General features: G+C 37.1%; 1 protein-coding gene across 1 annotated transcript; it reads right to left on the bottom strand.

Moving 5' to 3' along the window:
• Positions 1-10604: 10604 nt before the first annotated feature.
• LOC139886505 (glutathione S-transferase L1-like) lies at positions 10605-15882 on the bottom strand. Its single transcript, XM_071870345.1, has 10 exons — positions 15733-15882; positions 15525-15599; positions 15096-15156; positions 14702-14788; positions 14429-14527; positions 14231-14333; positions 14052-14125; positions 11398-11505; positions 11039-11119; positions 10605-10872 (listed from the first exon to the last, which is right to left on the bottom strand). Exons 1-10 carry the CDS (start codon positions 15741-15743, stop codon positions 10864-10866), a joined length of 708 nt encoding a protein of 235 aa, XP_071726446.1. The 5' UTR covers positions 15744-15882; the 3' UTR covers positions 10605-10863.
• Between the last annotated feature and the right edge of the window lie 6696 nt (positions 15883-22578).

The raw sequence follows: 22578 nt of genomic DNA on the forward strand, positions 1-22578 counted from the left end.
AAATCAATAACACATGCTCGTAGCATGTCTTCAAGCGTTTGTATCGTCCTTTCGCTCTGCCCATCAGTTTGTGGATGATAGGCAGTACTCATGTCTAGACGAGTTCCTAATGCTTGCTGTAATGTCTGCCAGAATCTTGAAATAAATCTGCCATCCCTATCAGAGATAATAGAGATTGGTATTCCATGTCTGGAGATGACTTCCTTCAAATACAGTCGTGCTAACTTCTCCATCTTGTCATCTTCTCTTATTGGCAAGAAGTGTGCTGATTTGGTGAGACGGTCAACTATTACCCAAATAGTATCAAAACCATTTGCAGTCCTTGGCAATTTAGTGATGAAATCCATGGTAATGTTTTCCCATTTCCATTCCGGGATTTCGGGTTGTTGAAGTAGACCTGATGGTTTCTGATGCTCAGCTTTGACCTTAGAACACGTCAAACATTCTCCTACGTATTTAGCAACATCGGCTTTCATACCCGGCCACCAAAAATGTTTCTTGAGATCCTTGTACATCTTCCCCGTTCCAGGATGTATTGAGTATCTGGTTTTATGAGCTTCTCTAAGTACCATTTCTCTCATATCTCCAAATTTTGGTACCCAAATCCTTTCAGCCCTATACCGGGTTCCGTCTTCCTGAATATTAAGATGCTTCTCCGATCCTTTGGGTATTTCATCCTTTAAATTTCCCTCTTTTAAAACTCCTTGTTGCGCCTCCTTTATTTGAGTAGTAAGGTTATTATGAATCATTATATTCATAGATTTTACTCGAATGGGTTCTCTGTCCTTCCTGCTCAAGGCATCGGCTACCACATTTGCCTTCCCCGGGTGGTAACGAATCTCAAAGTCGTAATCATTCAATAATTCAATCCACCTACGCTGCCTCATATTCAGTTGTTTCTGATTAAATATGTGTTGAAGACTTTTGTGGTCGGTATATATAATACTTTTGACCCCATATAAGTAGTGCCTCCAAGTCTTTAATGCAAAAACAACCGCGCCTAATTCCAAATCATGCGTCGTATAATTTTGTTCGTGAATCTTCAATTGTCTAGACGCATAAGCAATCACCTTCGTTCGTTGCATTAATACACAACCGAGACCTTACTTTGATGCGTCACAATAAATCACAAAATCATCATTCCCTTCAGGCAATGACAATATAGGTGCCGTAGTTAGCTTTTTCTTCAATAACTGAAACGCTTCCTCTTGTTCATCATTCCATTCAAATTTCTTCCCTTTATGCGTTAATGCAGTCAAGGGTTTTGCTATTCTGGAAAAGTCTTGGATGAACCTTCTGTAGTAACCAGCTAGTCCTAAAAACTGGCGTATGTGTTTCGGAGTTTTCGGGGTTTCCCACTTTTCAACAGTTTCTATCTTTGCCGGATCCACCTTAATACCTTCTTTGTTCACTATGTGACCGAGGAATTGAACTTCTTCCAACCAAAATGCACACTTTGAAAACTTAGCGTACAATTCTTCCTTCCTCAATACTTCTAACACCTTTCTCAAATGTTCACCGTGTTCTTGGTCATTCTTTAAGTAAATAAGTATGTCATCAATGAAAACAATGACAAACTTGTCAAGGTATGGTCCACACACTCGGTTCATAAGGTCCATGAACACAGCTGGTGCATTAGTTAAACCAAACGGCATGACCATAAACTCGTAATGACCGTAACGTGTTCTGAAAGCAGTCTTTGGAATATCATCTTCTTTCACCCGCATTTGATGATACCCGGAACGTAAGTCAATCTTTGAATAAACAGACGAGCCTTGTAGTTGATCAAATAAGTCGTCGATTCTCGGTAGTGGGTAGCGGTTCTTGATGGTAAGTTTGTTCAACTCTCGGTAGTCGATACACAACCTGAATGTACCATCTTTCTTCTTGACAAACAAAACAGGAGCTCCCCACGGTGATGTGCTTGGTCGAATGAAACCACGCTCTAAAAGTTCTTGTAATTGGCTTTGTAGTTCTTTCATCTCGCTGGGTGCGAGTCTGTAAGGAGCACGAGCTATTGGTGCAGCTCCTGGTACAAGATCTATTTGAAATTCAACGGATCGATGTGGGGGTAATCCCGGTAATTCTTTCGGAAATACATCAGGAAATTCTTTTGCGACGGGAACATCATTGATGCTCTTTTCTTCAGTTTGTACTTTCTTGACGTGTGCTAGAACAGCATAGCAACCTTTTCTTATTAGTTTTTGTGCCTTCAAATTACTAATAAGATGTAGCTTCGTGTTGCCCTTTTCTCCGTACACCATTAAGGGTTTTCCTTTTTCTCGTATAATGCGAATTGCATTTTTGTAACAAACGATCTCCGCTTTCACTTCTTTCAACCAGTCCATACCGATTATCACATCAAAACTCCCTAACTCTACTGGTATCAAATCAATCTTAAATGTTTCGCTAACCAGTTTAATTTCTCGATTCCGACATATATTATCTGCTGAAATTAATTTACCATTTGCTAATTCGAGTAAAAATTTACTATCCAAAGGCGTCAATGGACAACTTAATTTAGCACAAAAATCTCTACTCATATAGCTTCTATCCGCACCCGAATCAAATAAAATGTAAGCAGATTTATTGTCAATAAGAAACGTACCCGTAACAAGCTCCGGGTCTTCCTGTGCCTCTGCCGCATTAATATTGAAAACTCTTCCTCGGCCTTGTCCATTCGTGTTCTCCTGGTTCGGGCAATTTCTAATAATGTGGCCTGGTTTTCCACATTTATAACAAACTACATTGGCATAACTTGCTCCGACACTACTTGCTCCGCCATTACTCATTCCGACACCATTTGTTCCTTTCGTTCTATTAACCCCTGGTCCGTAGACCTCACACTTCGCCGCGCTATGACCATTTCTTTTACACTTGTTGCAAAATTTGGTGCAGAACCCCGAGTGATTCTTTTCACACCTTTGGCATAGCTGCTTCTGATTGTTGTTGTTGTTGCGGTTATTATTGTTGTTGGGATGATTGTTGTAGTTGCTGTTGTTGTTGTTGTTGTTGTTGTTGGGCCGTTTGTTGTAGTTGCGATTGATGTTGCGATTGTTGGGATAATTGTTGCGATTATTGTTGTAATTGTTGTTGTTGTTGTTGTATTGGTGATTCTTATCACCGTTTTCCTCCCACTTTCTTTTGACTTGCTTCACATTGGCCTCTTCAGCAGTCTGTTCTTTAATTCTTTCTTCAATTTGGTTCACGAGTTTGTGAGCCATTCTACATGCCTATTGTATGGAGGCGGGCTCGTGTGAACTTATATCTTCTTGGATTCTTTCCGGTAATCCTTTCACAAACGCGTCGATCTTCTCTTCCTCATCTTCGAATGCTCCCGGACACAATAGGCACAATTCTGTGAATCGTCTTTCGTACGTGGTAATATCAAATCCTTGGGTTCGTAACCCTCTAAGTTCTGTCTTGAGCTTATTGACCTCGGTTCTGGGACGGTACTTCTCGTTCATCAAGTGCTTGAATGCTGACCACGGTAGTGCGTACGCATCGTCTTGTCCCACTTGCTCTAGATAGGTATTCCACCATGTTAACGCAGAACCTGTGAAGGTATGCGTAGCGTACTTTACTTTGTCCTCTTCAGTACACTTACTTATGGCAAACACTGATTCGACCTTCTCGGTCCACCGTTTCAATCCGATCGGTCCTTCGGTTCCATCAAATTCCAAAGGTTTGCAGGCAGTGAATTCTTTGTAGGTGCATCCTACACGATTTCCTGTACTGCTAGATCCAAGGTTATTGTTGGTATGTAGCGCAGCCTGTACTGCGGCTATGTTTGAAGCTAGAAAAGTACGGAATTCCTCTTCATTCATATTCACGGTGTGTCGAGTAGTCGGTGCCATTTCCTTCAAAATAGTCAAATGGAACAAGTTAATCATACAGAATATTAAGAGTAGTTAATAGTATTTCGTAGCATAATATGAACTCATTTATAAAAGCTTTTTCTTCATATTAGCGTTTTATAAGTTTAAATTCGGGTAGTACCTACCCGTTAAGTTCATACTTAGTAGCTAATATACAATTCAACTACTACAATTCTATATGAAAAACTGATTATAATAATATTTCGCGTTCAAACTTTTATACAATATTTTACAAACTTACAATACCGCTTATTTTACATAAAGCATGAAATATAGCACACAATAACTTTGATACAAGATAGTTGTGAAGATAATTCTAGCTAGTACACAAGTCGTTCAGCAAAGGCAATAAAGACACGTAATTCATACGTCCAGAAACAAGTCATGCATTCTGGTTTTACTAGGACTACTTCCCATCCTTGGTCTTGTGCAACATAACCGTTATGGCTGTTGATAAGACAGCGTGTTGTAACGTCATCAAAGGGATGAGGGTTACGTAATGTCCAACAGTCCCGTAATAATCTAAAAACCTCATTTCTTACCCCAATTACCGACTCCGTCACTTGTGGAAATGTTTTGTTTAATAGTTGTAGCCCGATGTTCTTGTTCTCACTTTGGTGAGAAGCGAACATTACTAATCCGTAAGCATAACATGCTTCTTTATGTTGCATGTTAGCCGCTTTTTCTAAATCACGAAGTCCAATATTCGGATATATTGAGTCAAAATAATTTCTTAACCCGTTGCGTAAAATAGCATTTGGGTTCCCCGCAATATATGCATCAAAGTAAACACATCGTAACTTATGGGTTTCCCAATGTGATATCCCCCATCTTTCAAACGAAAGTCTCTTATAAACCAAGACATTCTTGGAACGTTCTTCGAATGTCTTACAAACTGATCTCGCCTTAAATAGTTGTGCCGAGGAATTCTGGCCGACTCTAGACAAGATTTCATCAATCATGTCTCCGGGTAGGTCTCTTAAAATATTGGGTTGTCTATCCATTTTGTGTTTTTAAACTGTAAAATAGACAAGAGTTAGATTCATAAAAAAATACTTATTAATACAAGCAATTTTTACATATATCATAAAGCATAAGAACACTATATTACATATATTACACCACACGAATACAACTATCTTATTCCGACTCGCTCGTTTCTTCTTCTTCGGTTTTGGTTCGTTTTGCCAAGCTTCTAGGGATATATGATGTTCCCCTAATACTAGCTGTTATTTTCCACAACGGTTTAGAAAAACCTGGTGGTTTAGAGGTTCCTGGGTCATTGTTACAACTTAAGGACTTCGGGGGTTGACGATACATATAAAGTTCATCGGGGTTGGAATTAGATTTCTCTATTTTTATGCCCTTTCCCTTATTATTTTCTTTTTCCTTTTTAAATTCAGTTGGGGTAATTTCTATAACATCATCGGAATTCTCGTCGGAATCCGATTCATCGGAGAATTGGTAATCCTCCCAATATTTTGCTTCCTTGGCGGAAACACCATTGACCATAATTAACCTTGGTCGGTTGGTTGAGGATTTTCTTTTACTTAACCGTTTTATTATTTCCCCCACCGGTTCTATTTCCTCCTCCGGTTCCTCTTCTTCCGGTTCTGATTCTTCTTCCGATTCCGACTCTTCTTCTGGTTCCGACTCTTCTTCCGGTTCCGACTCTTCTTCCGGTTCCTCTTCGGGAACTTGTGAATCAGTCCACGAATCATTCCAATTTACATTTGACTCTTCATTATTATTAGGTGAGTCAATGGGACTTGTTCTAGAGGTAGACATCTATCACATAATATCAAACACGTTAAGAGATTAATATATCACATAATATTCATATGTTAAAAATATATAGTTTCCAACAAAAATGTTAAGCAATCATTTTTAAAGAAAACACGGTCGAAGTCCAGACTCACTAATGCATCCTAACAAACTCGATAAGACACACTAATGCAAATTTTCTGGTTCTCTAAGACCAACGCTCGGATACCAACTGAAATGTCCCGTTCTTATTGATTAAAAACGTTCCATATTAATTGATTTCATTGCGAGGTTTTGACCTCTATATGAGACGTTTTTCAAAGACTGCATTCATTTTTAAAACAAACCATAACCTTTATTTCATAAATAAAGGTTTAAAAAGCTTTACGTAGATTATCAAATAATGATAATCTAAAATATCATGTTTACACACGACCATTACATAATGGTTTACAATACAAATATGTTACATCGAAATCAGTTTCTTGAATGCAGTTTTTACACAATATCATACAAATATGGACTCCAAATCTTGTCCTTATTTTAGTATGCAACAGCGGAAGCTCTTAATATTCACCTGAGAATAAACATGCTTTAAACGTCAACAAAAATGTTGGTGAGTTATAGGTTTAACCTATATATATCAAATCGTAACAATAGACCACAAGATTTCATATTTCAATACACATCCCATACATAGAGATAAAAATCATTCATATGGTGAACACCTGGTAACCGACATTAACAAGATGCATATATAAGAATATCCCCATCATTCCGGGACACCCTTCGGATATGATATAAATTTCGAAGTACTAAAGCATCCGGTACTTTGGATGGGGTTTGTTAGGCCCAATAGATCTATCTTTAGGATTCGCGTCAATTAGGGTGTCTGTTCCCTAATTCTTAGATTATCAGACTTAATAAAAAGGGGCATATTCGATTTCGATAATTCAACCATAGAATGTAGTTTCACGTACTTGTGTCTATTTTGTAAATCATTTATAAAACCTGCATGTATTCTCATCCCAAAAATATTAGATTTTAAAAGTGGGACTATAACTCACTTTCACAGATTTTTACTTCGTCGGGAAGTAAGACTTGGCCACTGGTTGATTCACGAACCTATAACAATATATACATATATATCAAAGTATGTTCAAAATATATTTACAACACTTTTAATATATTTTGATGTTTTAAGTTTATTAAGTCAGCTGTCCTCGTTAGTAACCTACAACTAGTTGTCCACAGTTAGATGTACAGAAATAAATCGATAAATATTATCTTGAATCAATCCACGACCCAGTGTATACGTATCTCAGTATTGATCACAACTCAAACTATATATATTTTGGAATCAACCTCAACCCTGTATAGCTAACTCCAACATTCACATATAGAGTGTCTATGGTTGTTCCGAAATATATATAGATGTGTCGACATGATAGGTCGAAACATTGTATACGTTTCTATGGTATCTCAAGATTACATAATATACAATACAAGTTGATTAAGTTATGGTTGGAATAGATTTGTTACCAATTTTCACGTAGCTAAAATGAGAAAAATTATCCAATCTTGTTTTACCCATAACTTCTTCATTTTAAATCCGTTTTGAGTGAATCAAATTGCTATGGTTTCATATTGAACTCTATTTTATGAATCTAAACAGAAAAGTATAGGTTTATAGTCAGAAAAATAAGTTACAAGTCGTTTTTGTAAAGGTAGTCATTTCAGTCGAAAGAACGACGTCTAGATGACCATTTTAGAAAACATACTTCCACTTTGAGTTTAATCATAATTTTTGGATATAGTTTCATGTTCATAATAAAAATCATTTTCTCAGAATAACAACTTTTAAATCAAAGTTTATCATAGTTTTTAATTAACTAACCCAAAACAGCCCGCGGTGTTACTACGACGGCGTAAATCCGGTTTTACGGTGTTTTTCGTGTTTCCAGGTTTTAAATCATTAAGTTAGCATATCATATAGATATAGAACATGTGTTTAGTTGATTTTAAAAGTCAAGTTAGAAGGATTAACTTTTGTTTGCGAACAAGTTTAGAATTAACTAAACTATGTTCTAGTGATTACAAGTTTAAACCTTCGAATAAGATAGCTTTATATGTATGAATCGAATGATGTTATGAACATCATTACTACCTTAATTTCCTTGGATAAACCTACTGGAAAAGAGAAAAATGGATCTAGCTTCAATGGATCCTTGGATGGCTCGAAGTTCTTGAAGCAGAATCATGACACGAAAACAAGTTCAAGTAAGATCATCACTTGAAATAAGATTGTTATAGTTATAGAAATTGAACCAAAGTTTGAATATGATTATTACCTTGTATTAGAATGATAACCTACTGTAAGAAACAAAGATTTCTTGAGGTTGGATGATCACCTTACAAGATTGGAAGTGAGCTAGCAAACTTGAAAGTATTCTTGATTTTATGAAACTAGAACTTTTGAAATTTATGAAGAACACTTAGAACTTGAAGATAGAACTTGAGAGAGATCAATTAGATGAAGAAAATTGAAGAATGAAAGTGTTTGTAGGTGTTTTTGGTCGTTGGTGTATGGATTAGATATAAAGGATATGTAATTTTGTTTTCATGTAAATAAGTCATGAATGATTACTCATATTTTTGTAATTTTATGAGATATTTCATGCTAGTTGCCAAATGATGGTTCCCACATGTGTTAGGTGACTCACATGGGCTGCTAAGAGCTGATCATTGGAGTGTATATACCAATAGTACATACATCTAAAAGCTGTGTATTGTACGAGTACGAATACGGGTGCATACGAGTAGAATTGTTGATGAAACTGAACGAGGATGTAATTGTAAGCATTTTTGTTAAGTAGAAGTATTTTGATAAGTGTATTGAAGTCTTTCAAAAGTGTATAAATACATATTAAAACACTACATGTATATACATTTTAACTGAGTCGTTAAGTCATCGTTAGTCGTTACATGTAAGTGTTGTTTTGAAACCTTTAGGTTAACGATCTTGTTAAATGTTGTTAACCCAATGTTTATAATATCAAATGAGATTTTAAATTATTATATTATCATGATATTATCATGTATGAATATCTCTTAATATGATATATATATACATTAAATGTCTTTACAACGATAATCGTTACATATATGTCTCGTTTAAAAATCATTAAGTTAGTAGTCTTGTTTTTACATATGTAGTTCATTGTTAATATACTTTATGATATGTTTTCTTATCATAGTATCATGTTAACTATATATATATATCCATATATATGTCATCATATAGTTTTTACAAGTTTTAACGTTCGTGAATCACCGATCAACTTGGGTGGTCAATTGTCTATATGAAACATATTTCAATTAATCAAGTCTTAACAAGTTTGATTGCTTAACATGTTGGAAACATTTAATCATGTAAATATCAATCTCAATTAATATATATAAACATGGAAAAGTTCGGGTCACTACAGATGTTATGTTAAAAATATAAGTTAGAATCCGGAAAAGAGAAGATCCGCGGCGCGCCAATTAAAGGCCGCGGCGCGCCTTTTAGTTATAATCGACATCAGAAGGTTTTCATAAAAGAAGCATCAGCTACAGTGTTTAGGCGCAATGCGGGCAGTAGGCAACACATGAGAGAGAAGAATTGACAAAAAAGGGGATCAAAATTTCATTGTGGGGCGCGACGCGGCCTAGTGGGCCGCAGCGTGGTTTTGGGGCGGCCATCAATTTTTGGGAAGCCTATTTAAGGTACGAAAAAAATACCCCAATTAACTAACTTTCATTCAGCCGATTTCTGGAGCACTTTGGGCGATTTTAGCAACTAAATGGAGGATTCCATCATCTTCCAAACGTCTCAACCATTCTGGAATCAACCTTTGATTCGTTCATCATTCAAGATTGCTTGTTCATTTAGGTTGATTTCTTTGTCAATAACAATGAATTCTTATCTATATTTATTTGTGATTTTGTTTATAGCCATGATTGTTGCCTAAATTTTTAATGTTTGTCTAGATTGAATATTTGTATGTGTCTGGATGATACTTTAATGTTTTAATTGATTAATGCATGATAATTATGAGTTTTGATTAAGAACCATTCTTGTGAGATTTGATTATTGTTACTTGGATTGATTAGTGATCTTGTTTGAACAAAGGGAACTCTGTTTCAATTTAGAGAACTAATTTCTAATTGATTTGTCTTAACCAATTGGGTGCTTACTGGACCAAGGGGTAAACCGGGTAACATAGATTCAACGAAACAGGTGTGAATTATATGGAGCGAACGCGTAACCAATTGAATCTTAATCTCATAGTTAGTTAATTACTAAGTCACAAACGAAAGAGGTCTTTGGTGAAAGGGAACCCTAAGCCAATAAATCCTAGTTTGAGGTGTTTGCTAAAAGAGAACTCTGGGTAAACCGACTCTGTAATTGCATGTATTGATAATTAGAACTAGTGCTAAATAACAAATCATCCGACACTGCGAATAGGAGATCTAGGCGAACATTCTCTTATCTATTGAATTCAATTCTATCTTTATTTTCCGTTGAGTCTGCATTTGATTTATATAAACTTAAAAACCAAAAATATTGTCTTTTACTTTGATCTATCCTTGATTTGGCTAATCGTTAAATAGCCACCAAAAACCAAACTATTTCGTACTTTCAAATTTCTTAGACTTACTTAGTTTAATTTTTATTAGTTGACAATTGAGATTTACGTGTTACTATCCTTGGATCGAGATTCGGAATTACCTAAAGTCTATACTGTTACACGATCGGGTACACTGTCCATGAGTGTGTAATAGCCCTTTTTAACCGGTATTTTTCATAGATAAATTATATAGTAGATTTTACACATCTACTATCGTGTATGTTGTGTGCATGTGTTGTAACGTGCATATGTGCCTGTGTTGTAACGTGCCTATGTTTTTATAAAGATATGAACTATATAGTTTAAGATAGCTCTCCAAGTAAAGTTCTAGTATGAAATATGCAAAACACACTCATTATAAGTTATTCATCATAAGACCATATTTATACAGTACAGATAATACTACACTCTACACACTGAACCGTCCATTAGACCCAAGAATGATTCTTAACACCAGCAGTTTTATTCATCTTCCTATGTACAACGCTTTATTGCTAGATAGTTACAGCGCATATGATTATAGGGCCTTCATGAAGTAAACCACCACCTTAGTGCCCCTGCAACAATGATATGTGAGAATGAGAATATTTATTTATTGTATAGTTTTAAAAGAAAAAAATTTCTTTTCGAAAGAGATACAAATTTTATTATATGATGTATAAGTTCATAACATTTTTGGAGAAGAATAAATTTTGTGTATACAGACTGCACAAAGGTACTAACCAGAAGGCGTTTCTTGTGTGACTTGATAACATACTCAGGATCAGCTTTTGTCACTGTGTATTCAACGAGCTTGTTCAGTTCCTGCGTGCAAGTGTTTCATAGTAAGTATAACCATACAATACAAGTGTTTCGTAGTAAGTATACCAATACAAGGTTGCCTTTTAACATATAAAAGATGGTTTAATAATTTCATGCCCAAATGAAGAAAATGGCGTATGTAGTATTTCAAACTCGATGTAGGTGTTATCTATAAAGTTTAATAATCATTTATAAGAATAAGTTTATTATTTTAAAGGTGGCAATCATTCGACCTTAAAGGTGTATCCGTTTTGATAAGGAGGAGAAACAAACAATCATACCTCTATCCATTTTGCTAAATTTGGCCTGCCTGAGGTAATGTCAAATTTGAATACATCTTGTAAAAATAGTTGAAACCTTTCTATGAATGGAATAAATGCAAAGTCCACCTGCAATCGAAAGTTTGTAGTAAAGAGAAGTCAGATTTCACATACAACTAAAATGGGTGGGTTTTATAACAGGTTAAAACGGCTAATGTTTCATATGGGGTAGAATAAGTTGTTGGAAAGCGAAGTTGATTTAAACAAGGAACTGGATTTTGTGTTTGAAGTTATGATATTACCACGTTAAATCCTTGTGTCATTTATGCATTTATTTATCATTCATATGTTTTAGCTAGTTTGTTTATCGTTTGTGAGTTAGTGATTGGTATTGTTTTGTTGGGTCCTAAATTCATAACAAGTGGTATAAGAGCTTCAAGGTTTGATGATCGGGCATGATGGCGAACTGAAAGCAGGGTTTTCAATATGTTGATGATTCGGTGATTGCCAGGTTGTTAAACGACGAGCTTATGATATGTTTTGCAACATATATCGAGACCAAGTGACTTAGTTGTTCGCGGTGAACTCAGGGAGTACGTCTATGTATCTGAGAGAGTTGATCACACTAAGATTGGTCTGTGGTTCTGGCGATTTATGATGTAATTAGTCATGGTAGTTGTATTATGATGCAGATTTATTTTTTCTCGCGAAGGATTATGGAATCAGGGGTCAGATCCATCGATTCATTGGAATTAGATGTCGGATCGATGGATTCTTTGCAGATAGAATTTCTGGAGATCCGGATGACGGATCTGAGTTCTCGTTCCTCGCTATCCTGTGCGAAGGAACGATTGAGCTAAATTTGGATGTTCATGCGCAGTTGTAGGAGAAAACTCATAGCGGGTTCGGTAACCATTGGATAGATTTGAATATTAGACTGTAGGTAGCAGACACATGGATCTACATGCGGTAAAAATATGGCGAGGATCGAACCGTTGGATTTTTAGTTATGGTTTTCAAAGTTGCTGCAATCCAGGATGAACTCTTGGGGTTTGATGATGCGAGTGCGAGACGGTTTTGTATCGGAAACTTTGGATGATACCGGTTGTATGTTTAGGGGATGTTGGTTTTTTGCGGGAACTCGGTAGGGTGGTTTAACTCCAAATTGGTAAAGTTGTAATGAACGGGAACGCGTCCGGTTGAAAGTCGATAGTGAGAGTTATCAGAGAAGTTTGGTTCTAGCGGGGTTGAAACGAGATGACCAATGATTTTGGTCACATATTCCAGGGTTTGTGGAATATGCGGGCGGTTAGAGATTCTTTTTTCACTAAGTAAATTGGTTGTTGAAGGGTGTTGAATAGAGCGTGTTCGACGGTTACTCGGGGTTGGAAAAGTGAGAGATTTTTCTTAGAAAGTGATCAATTAAGATCCTTTATGTGATGGTGGAGGTGGATAATCGTGTTAGTCCCGGAACTTGAGATTTTTAGGATCGTTGAGGGTGTCGGGAACTCAGTGTGAGTTTGGTAACCGATGGAAATTATCGAGCTAGTGGGAGTTGAACGACTAGTGGGAGTTGAACGACTAGTGGGAGTCGAATGTTGAGTGGCATTTTTCTCCAAAGTTCTCAGTTTAGTGCATTGATTCCGGATAAAAATGGGGCTTCGAATACTTGTTTTACTCTCCGATGGCAAAGAAATTTATGATTGACCGGTGGTACGAACCAAGTTTCATCTCGAGTTGCCACGATTTAATTCTTGCTCGTATAGTGGCAGCGTGCTTGGGATGAGAAGATGCATTTTGTGAAATTCATAGCGTAGAGGTCAGTGTACCAGCGTGAAAGCGGAAAGTTGAAAAGGTGGTAGATTTCGAGGTGGTGACTGCGTTCTCACAGGGTACCTGGATGAATAGTCTACAAGGTGTCTGTTGGGATTTTCTGATTGATGTTAAAGAAAATCATAGATAAACGGGTTAATCTGTATGGGTGATCGTTGACGTGTCGTGGCAGGATCGGACGTGTTTAGAGCGAATAAACCGAGATGTTCCACGCTAGTAACTATGAGATTAATTGAGGTTTTTATTTCTCGCCAAGGCTTTCACTTGGTCACTTTTACTTTTTTGTTATGTTGTCCGAGACTCGGGTTAAGCTCTGTCTCGGATGCCGAATTTTTTCAATAGGACGGAAAATGAACTCCTTTATGTTTGTAATCGCCGAAATTGTACGACGAACCTTCTTACAAAAATCAATCCAGAGACCGTCCTCCCCATCGCCCGCCCAATGTTCATTGATCCAGCGGAACCAACGGCAAATTTCTCAATGTTTCCAAATTAGTCCAACTTCGTTGAGAAGCCCGGTAGAAGCCCCACTTCGCCAGCCCCTAATCGAGGAACAGGTCGATCCTCGCCCCCCCGTTTGCTAGTAAAAGTGAAAAATACGGTAATGCTAATAGTCAAAATTTGAATATAAATACTTAGAACTGAAAACAAAAAAAAAAAACAAAAAACTTTTTTATGAAAGCAATTATAATATGGTTTAATGGCTATATTTTATATAGTTATGTAAGTGATATGAGCGTCATAGCTTCACCAAGATTCTTCTCCCCATTTGAGCCTATTTGGATCCATTGGGGCGTTTCTTACCCATCCGAACCCTATAATTTGAAGTACTTCACACTCACCAAACCGATCCCTCCAAGGAAATATGGACCTTCAAACCTCTGAAGCGCCATTTCCAAGTAATCGAAAGCAACACCTGAACACAATATCAGATTCTAATCAACTTAATTCAAGTTACTAAAGGTCATCACACATTAATTACATCCGATAAACACAAACAAGATTTGAGAAAAAGTCACACCAGCTTCTTTAGCTACATCTCCTTTAACCGAAGAAATCACTGTTTTATTCAAATTGTCGATGTACGTCAATAGCTCTTCAGCAAACTCTTTTTTAGCAGGGTCCTGCAAATTTTCATAACACAACTCGTTACCATTTTGAAACACAGTGGAAAGGAAGGAAAGGTTAAAGCTAGACTACGTCTAATCCTAAATCTTACTTCTGGTAGCAATTTGGGCCCTTCAAAGTTATCCTCTAGATATCGCAACAAATTCAGGCTCTCTCCAATAACTTTGTTGTTATGTTCAAGAGATGGCACCTTAAAATAATAAATTTTCATCAATAAACTATTTCTGTATCATTGTAAGGACATATTTCTATATGTGATGAAAACAGAACTTATAATCAATTTTTCAAGAAAAAATATATTCTAAATCAATGTAAAATAAACCAGATTGAATCAGAATGGTATGCAATATATTTTAAGGGTTACCTTATTTTCAGGGTAAACTTTCTCCTTATACCATGCAGGTCTGTTATAAAGGTCTATAGCAACGATCTTGATCTTGTCTTGTAGTCCCTACATATTTACATCCAGATATTTGAGAAGTTATGTATCATCAAATTTTTGGTTTAAAAGCCATTCTAATTCCAAATTATTAGTAGTACGTAATCATACCAATTTTTAGTCCCAGCTCTTGTTTTTACGTAAAATAATATTAAGTTACAATAAGTAGCAGTAGTAGTAATATATCATACCAATTTGTGTAGTATACAAGTTGTACAATTCCATTTTAATTCCAAATGATAAGGCTTTTAAGACCATAATCCAACAAGAGTAACCTGTAACTCAATCAGGACTCATGAACATAAATCATAATTCTTACCTTATAATTTCTGCTAATCCAAACACTTTGTGAATAGGGGCAAACGTAGCTAATGTATAACCTTCAGTAAAAAACAACTTTCATTATCATCATCATGTATCATGATCACAGCATACTAAAACTAGACATGCATACAGTATATATATATATACAGATTGACGCTTAAAAACAATTTATTATGTATCATAATCATAACTTAGTATGTTACCCTAAAACAAATCATACTGCAACGTATGTATATCAAAAACGTTCTTATAAATTTGGTATGTTGCTAGTACTTATGACTTTTTTTTTTAGTATATTTGAATTTATTATTATTATTTTATATATATATATATATATATATATATATATATATATATATATGAAAAATGCTCCCGCGTATTTTGATTTATTGAACAGACCCATAAAATTGACAAAACGGCCTACCTAGTGGTTCCATCAAAGAGGGATGGTGGTTGAGAAGTAGAATCCAGCGCTGGTGCAAGAACCTCTTTCACACTTCTGCATATATAATTATATGCATTCATGATAAATCAATAATCAATAACAAAAATTAAATTAAATTAAATTAAATTAAATATTATATTATAATAAGAAAAATTAAATTCAAATAGAGAATGAGAAATGATCATACGAAGCAGGCATTCTGATACAATGTTTGGATAAATGAATATAGGCGAAGACGATAGTTGGGTTTATCAGTTAATTTAATGACTATGATTAGTATGGTTTACGAGTAGGACATTTGCATTTATAGAGTGAATATTGTGGTTAATCATTTAATTTTGAAGGACCTAAAATGTACTGAAGTAAAATATGTAAAAAAATTGGATTTTTCTAAGTTTAGGACATGCAACTTTGAGTTTAATAACCACCTCACTACTACTCTTTTTTTTTTAACGGCTGAAAATTTTATAAAAAACTAGCAAGGCGCTAGGAATTACAGAGTCATTACAGGATTTTGTAACCAACTATTCCAATGTATCTTAGCTTTCTTGTAGCGATTCGAAAGCCAATCAAAAGTGGAAAAAATAATAGAATCAACAACATAACACTTCCGAAATTTAGCCGGATCAAAAATGACCGCATTCCTGAAGCGCCAAAGAGCCCATAAAGTTGAGAAACATATAGACTGGATCACCATCTTCTTCTTGTTGTCTTGAGAACAATTGAGAACCCATTGCCAAAACGCGACCATGTCTTGCCATCTGGGAAGATCGAAACCGAGCCAACCTGCAATACATTGCCAAACCTGAACAGCCGTATCGCACTCGAAGAAAATGTGTGGCATATCCTCGACGTGCTGATTACAGGAAGAACACATGATCATCGAATAAGAAGAAATACCACGCTCCAACAAGCTACATTTATCCGGTAATCGTCCCAACCGAGAACGCCATAGAAAAATATTAACTTTTGGGGGGATAAAATTGAACCATTCTGTGGGAAAAGGATGAACAGCATCATTATAGAGTAATGACCGAAACCCATGAACCGAAAAACTTCCATCCGAGCTAACATTACAAACCCATTTAACCTCATGATTCGTGAACACAACCGAAGAAAGCTCACCAAGAATAGCTTGAAGCTGCTGATCTTCGACACCACTTCTAATCTCCCGTCTCCAGTGCCAAATCCAATCATCAGAAACTCGACAATCCTGGATAGAACAATTCTGCTGGGTTTCCAAGGCATAGAGCCGAGGATAAATATCACAGAGTAAATGCCCATTAAGCCATCTCTCATGCCAAAAAAGAGTATTGCACCCATTACCAATGTGAACCGAGATAGAGGAAATAGCAGCTGGAACCGTAGCATGAATATTACCGATGACGCGAGTAATACAGGACCACTTCCCACTGATCGATGATGGGAGAGTGACCACATCCGGACTAGAACCGTGGATAGCTCTAACCACCTTGGACCATAACCAATTTTTGCAAGTAAGGTATCTCCAGCGCCACTTGTAGAGTAAAGAATTGTTCAAATTTTTAAGAGGAATCACACCGAGCCCCCCTTTATCTTTACCTCTACAGACATCGCTCCATTTGACCCATTGGACCTTTTTAGTATCATTAGAGCAACCCCAAAAGAACTTTGCCCTGATCGATTCAAAAGATTTCAAGACACCTTTAGGAGCTTTAAACATGGAAAAGTAATAGGTACCAAGAGCCCCTAAAACCGACTTGATTAAAGTAAGACGCCCTCCAAAAGATAGAAGATTAACCTTCCAAGTAGCAAGCTTTGATTTAAACTTGTTCAAAATAGGATCCCAACTGTCAATCCGGTTCATGTTCTTACCAACGGGCAGCCCCAAGAATGTAAATGGGAGTTTATCTGGACGACAGCCCAGGTTACCAGCAAGGCGATCGACTTCCACTCCATTAATACCAACCCCGAGCAGATTCGATTTAATCATGTTGATACGAAGCCCTGAGACGAGCTGAAAACATCTCAAAATACATAAGAGATTTTGAGCATTACCATCATTCCATTCGCCTACGAATAAGGCGTCGTCTGCAAAGAAACAATGAGAGACAACCTGAGCATTCGGTCCACAACCGACCTGCACACCTTTAAAGAAATTTAAGTGCATCGAATCCATGATAGCCGCGTGCAACCCCTCCATACAAATGATAAAAAGGAAGGGAGATAGGGGATCTCCTTGACGGAGGCCTCTACCAATATGAAACTCTTCCGAAGGGCTACCGTTAACAAGAACAGAAGCTCTAGAAGACATCAAGCAACCTTTAATCCAAAGAATCCACCTTTTACCAAAACCCAAGAAACCGAGCATAGATATAAGATACTCCCAACTGATGGAGTCAAACGCCTTTTCAAAATCGACTTTGAGGAGCATCGCTTGTTTCTTCTTTCTCTTACACCAATCAACCAACTCATTAATAATAAGGGGGCCATCCAGAATCTGTCTACCTTTAACAAAAGCCGATTGATTATTACTTATGACCGAATCGATCACCAAAGACAACCTCGAGGCAAGAATCTTAGCAAGAATTTTATATTGGATGCCGATGAGACTTATCGGTCTATAATCTTTCACAAGAAGAGGCGAGTCAACTTTAGGCAGCATGGTGAAGAAAGACGAGTTACACCCATTCGGTATGTAGCCAGAAGCATGAAAACAGTTCACAAATTTAATCACATCTTCTTTCAGTAAGTCCCAAAAGTGTTTGATAAAACGAATAGAAAAACCATCCGGACCCGGAGCCTTGTCATCCCCACAATCCCAAACGGCTTTGCGAACCTCGGCTTCTGAAAAAGGAGCCTCAATCGACTCACTTTGTTGCGTGGACAGAACCCGAAAGTTACTGCTAGGATTTAAAATAGGTCTAGTTTGCACCTTACGAAATTTTTCTTTAAAGAAATTCAAGAAGATACCTTTCACAGATGCCGGTTCAGAATGCCATATACCATCGGAATTAATACCAGGGACCGCAAGCTTTTTTCTTTTACGCTTTAATGAGGAATGAAAAAAGGAGGAATTTTCATCACCCAAGCACGCCCATAACTTTCTGGATTTCTGCGCGGCATCCCACTCTTGGACTTTGTTAATAGAATAGAGCTCTTTTATAAGCTGTAACCGATCCGTAGCTAATGAAAAAGTGTCACCCCCATTGTCCAAATCCTGATCAATGACATCTAGGTGGGCTAGAATAGAAGCTTTAGCCGAAATATGATCTGCTTTAATACCAGCCCGCCATTGCTTTAACTTTCCTTTGGTGAACTGTAATTTCAGTTTGAAAGCGATGAATGGGTTTTTACCAGAACACGAGCTAATTACATCGGGATGATTCCAAGCAGCTGTGACCGTGGCATCAAAGTCAGGCAGCATGAACCACGATGAAAATAATCGAAAAGGGACCGGGCCATAATCCACTGAATCTTTAACGAAGATAATCGGGCTATGATCAGACCAAATATTGGATAATATATGGCCCTTGAACCCATCTGCGAGATCCATAAAAGAAGATGATAACAAAAACCGATCAAGCTTAGCCTTTTTGTCACACATTTTAGATGACCGGGTAAACGCACGGCCACCCAACGGAACATCAATTAAGTCATTAGATGAGATGAAAGCATTGAAATCAGCCGAGGAACCTTGACAAAAAACAGTCCCGAAACGTTCACAAGGAGCCCGAACCTCATTAAAGTCACCAAATATCATATGATTACCCGGATTAGAATCGATGAACCTGGATATAAAAGACCATAGAGTAGCTTTCCTACCCCTTGCTTGAGGAGCATAAACGTTCAACAAGTAGCAAGTATCATTACAACCACTAATATGGCCGATCACAATGAGGAGATTCTCAAAGGAGAGAATACGAGATTTTTTGAAACATGAAGGATCCCAAATAGTTAGAATACCACCCGATCTACCTCTAGCACAAGAACTAGCAACATTGAAAGAGGAGTTGCCCCACAAAGATTTCACCAAGAACAAGTCGAGCTTAACATGTTTAGTCTCTTGAAGACCAAGAACCATAATTTTATGTTCACTACACAATTCCCGAATCCATTTACGCTTATGAGGAAGACCCGTTCCCCCACCAATGTTTAGAGAAAGGGTGTTCATTTAACTGAACTAGCAACACCCATTCTCGAAAGGATTTCTTTCAAGTCACTTTGACACCCTTTCATATCATATCCCAAAGATAATCCAATGGCTATATGGTTATCAAGTTCATCCAATAAAGTAACTTCAGATGCATTAGGAACATGATTAACATTGTTGTTAACAGAATCTGATGAAAAGACTGGCTCACCATTAGAAAATTTAGGTGAATAATACCTGTAACCATTGAAACCCGGTGGCTTAGAGTACGTGGACTTAGAAGGAACCTTTGCATGGCTACCATGAGGGGAAGAGTTCGCATGTACAGAAGCTGGCTTATTACCACTGCCATAATGAACATCGGTTGCATCTTTAAAGGGAACAAACTTACTAGGTTCAGGTGACTCGTGATCAACATTCTCCTTATATACCACATTCTTAACCGGTATCTCCTCATTGATACCATTCTGAACAGGTTCATTATAGTAATTTTCGTATGAGTCGGATACAAACTCGCCATCTTCCAATTCATCTTCATCCTCTTGACCATTATTATCTACAAAAGGAGCTGCTTCATCATCTGACTTTTCAAAAACCGAATCAGTAATAATTTTAAGAATAGAAGGTCGCCAATCCTCAGCCTCTTTGATCATAACCGTATACCCCTTCTTCTTAATAGTAACATTAGCCCTAGCATGAATAGGGTCAAGAGTGGTGGTGAGAATGCAGACTTTACCCACCCCTTTTTTATCGTCAATTTCCGTATCCTGGAATAACACCCTTCCATAGTGGAAAGCAATCTGATTAAAAACCACATCGTTCCACCCGGCTGCCGGTAACCCAATCAACTCGACCCAAACAGCCCGTTCTTTAACAGTGAAAGAATCTGAATACGGAATAATTTCAGATAAGGAATTTGTGACAACCAGTTTCTTGGTGAAGTTACCTTTCGATTCCTTGTTTGGAAATTCAATCCAAACCCACGAACCTCCCACGTATTGCACATTAATCGAATCAAAGCCTTCATCGTGCCACATCCTAAGGAGGAATGGGATCTGTGCTGGATTACGAGCCTTGCCAAAACAAATAAGGTCAGAGTTCTCAAAGGCTAGCAGGTCATCATCATGAATGTCGATCGAAGGGATCGAAATATTATTGCCTCCAACAACATTAGCATACGAAGAACCATGCATATTTTTAGGGATTGGTTCCGGATTAGCAGTGGAATTGATGCTAGCGACGGGAACTGATTTCTTTGATGCAGCACCATGTTCATTATCATGCTTATTCTTAGATGAGTTATGAAAAGAGAACCTGTCAATCTTGGCTACCGTAGCATACAGATGAAAACTACCAACCCATATAGAAGATATAGCCGTTTCAATGGATTTCACCGATGAAACTTTGATGTAACGGACGAACCCAAAACGATATCCACCTCGAGAAAGTTTACGTGCGATGTAAACGTCGGCCACCGTTCCAAATTGTTCGCATAACTTTCTGAGATCAGATTCAACAAAGTGATGTGGGAAACGAGTAACGTAAAACGTAGAAGATACCTTTTCCATTGAACGATGATCGGAGATTGGAGGCATCGTCAAGATGCCGGAGAATCGTCGGCGCGTGATCCGCGAAAACAGGAGGAGCGCCGCTAGGATTTTAGGAGTGATGATGTTATGACGAGGAAGATGGGATAAGGCCAAGGATCACCGGCGTTTGATCCCGCCGTGGATGAAATTGAGATTAGATCTGTGATCTAGTGTGAACGTAGCTTCAGATTACAGTAACATTTTATAAAAGACTACTTAGTAGGGGACCGAAAAATACCAATTCACCTCACTACTACTCTAATGTATTATTATTTTTGCACAATTTAATTTCTTAAGTATAGCCCTAAGGGCTACTCTTAGAAAAATCCAAAAAAAATTCTTCTTAAAGTATACATCAGTTTTTTTTTTTACCGGCAATTTTCGCATCGAATACTCTCATTTGCGACCCACACACGCTAGGTAAGAAACTCCAAGGATCATTCCGGGTTGCTCGGCAACTAATCGCGGGAACTGGGTTGCTTGGCAACTAATCGCAGTAAATCCTGAAGAAAACCTTCCGTCCTCGGAATTGAACCCGGGTTGCTTGGTAACTAATCGCGGACCTTCCTACTAAGGCATTGGATACCATTGAAACAATGCTTCGTTGATAGTATACGTCAGTACTTACGCTTTACTGATACAAGTAATCAAAATCAAAGGTTAATATTCCAACTCTAGTTCCGTTGGTTGACGGTTAGTGAGTGGGGAATAATAAAAGTAAAACTTAAATTGTTGGTTATATTTTGACCAAGAGAAAAGAGAGATGATGTTATTTGTCTCATATTATTAAATTATTGGATGGATAATAAACTTGAATTGTTGGTTTTATTTGTGTAAATCAACCATATTTCACTTGCACGTCGTTCTTTGTATATTAGATCTTTTTAATTAGATAACATGTTTTAACGGCTCTATTGAATCGACAACAATCGTTGATTTATTGGCGACTTGACTGACTCTTAGAGCCTAAATTAAATTCCAGGCATGATTTAAAATTCATGAAAAAATGATTCTACCATTTTCATGGCGTCCATTATTATTTTTATTTTAGTACTTTTATTTTTTTTTTAAAACTTTTTCCTACTTTAATGCCGGAGGTCCTCTCGGAAGCAATATCTTTATCCGTCGAATAAAGAGAGGGATGACATTCTCTACTCTTGAGAGTGTTTTACTATGGGTGAAGAAATGACTTGTCTTTATTCTATGATAGAGGAAGGATTGTCTACATCTCACCTCCCCTATACACCATTCATGTGGTATTGGGTTTTGTTGTTGTTATTTTATGAAGCAAAACAATAATACTAAACTAGTT

The sequence above is a fragment of the Rutidosis leptorrhynchoides genome, chromosome 1 (genome assembly GCF_046630445.1).
Source record: "Rutidosis leptorrhynchoides isolate AG116_Rl617_1_P2 chromosome 1, CSIRO_AGI_Rlap_v1, whole genome shotgun sequence".
Lineage (NCBI taxonomy): Eukaryota > Viridiplantae > Streptophyta > Magnoliopsida > Asterales > Asteraceae > Rutidosis > Rutidosis leptorrhynchoides.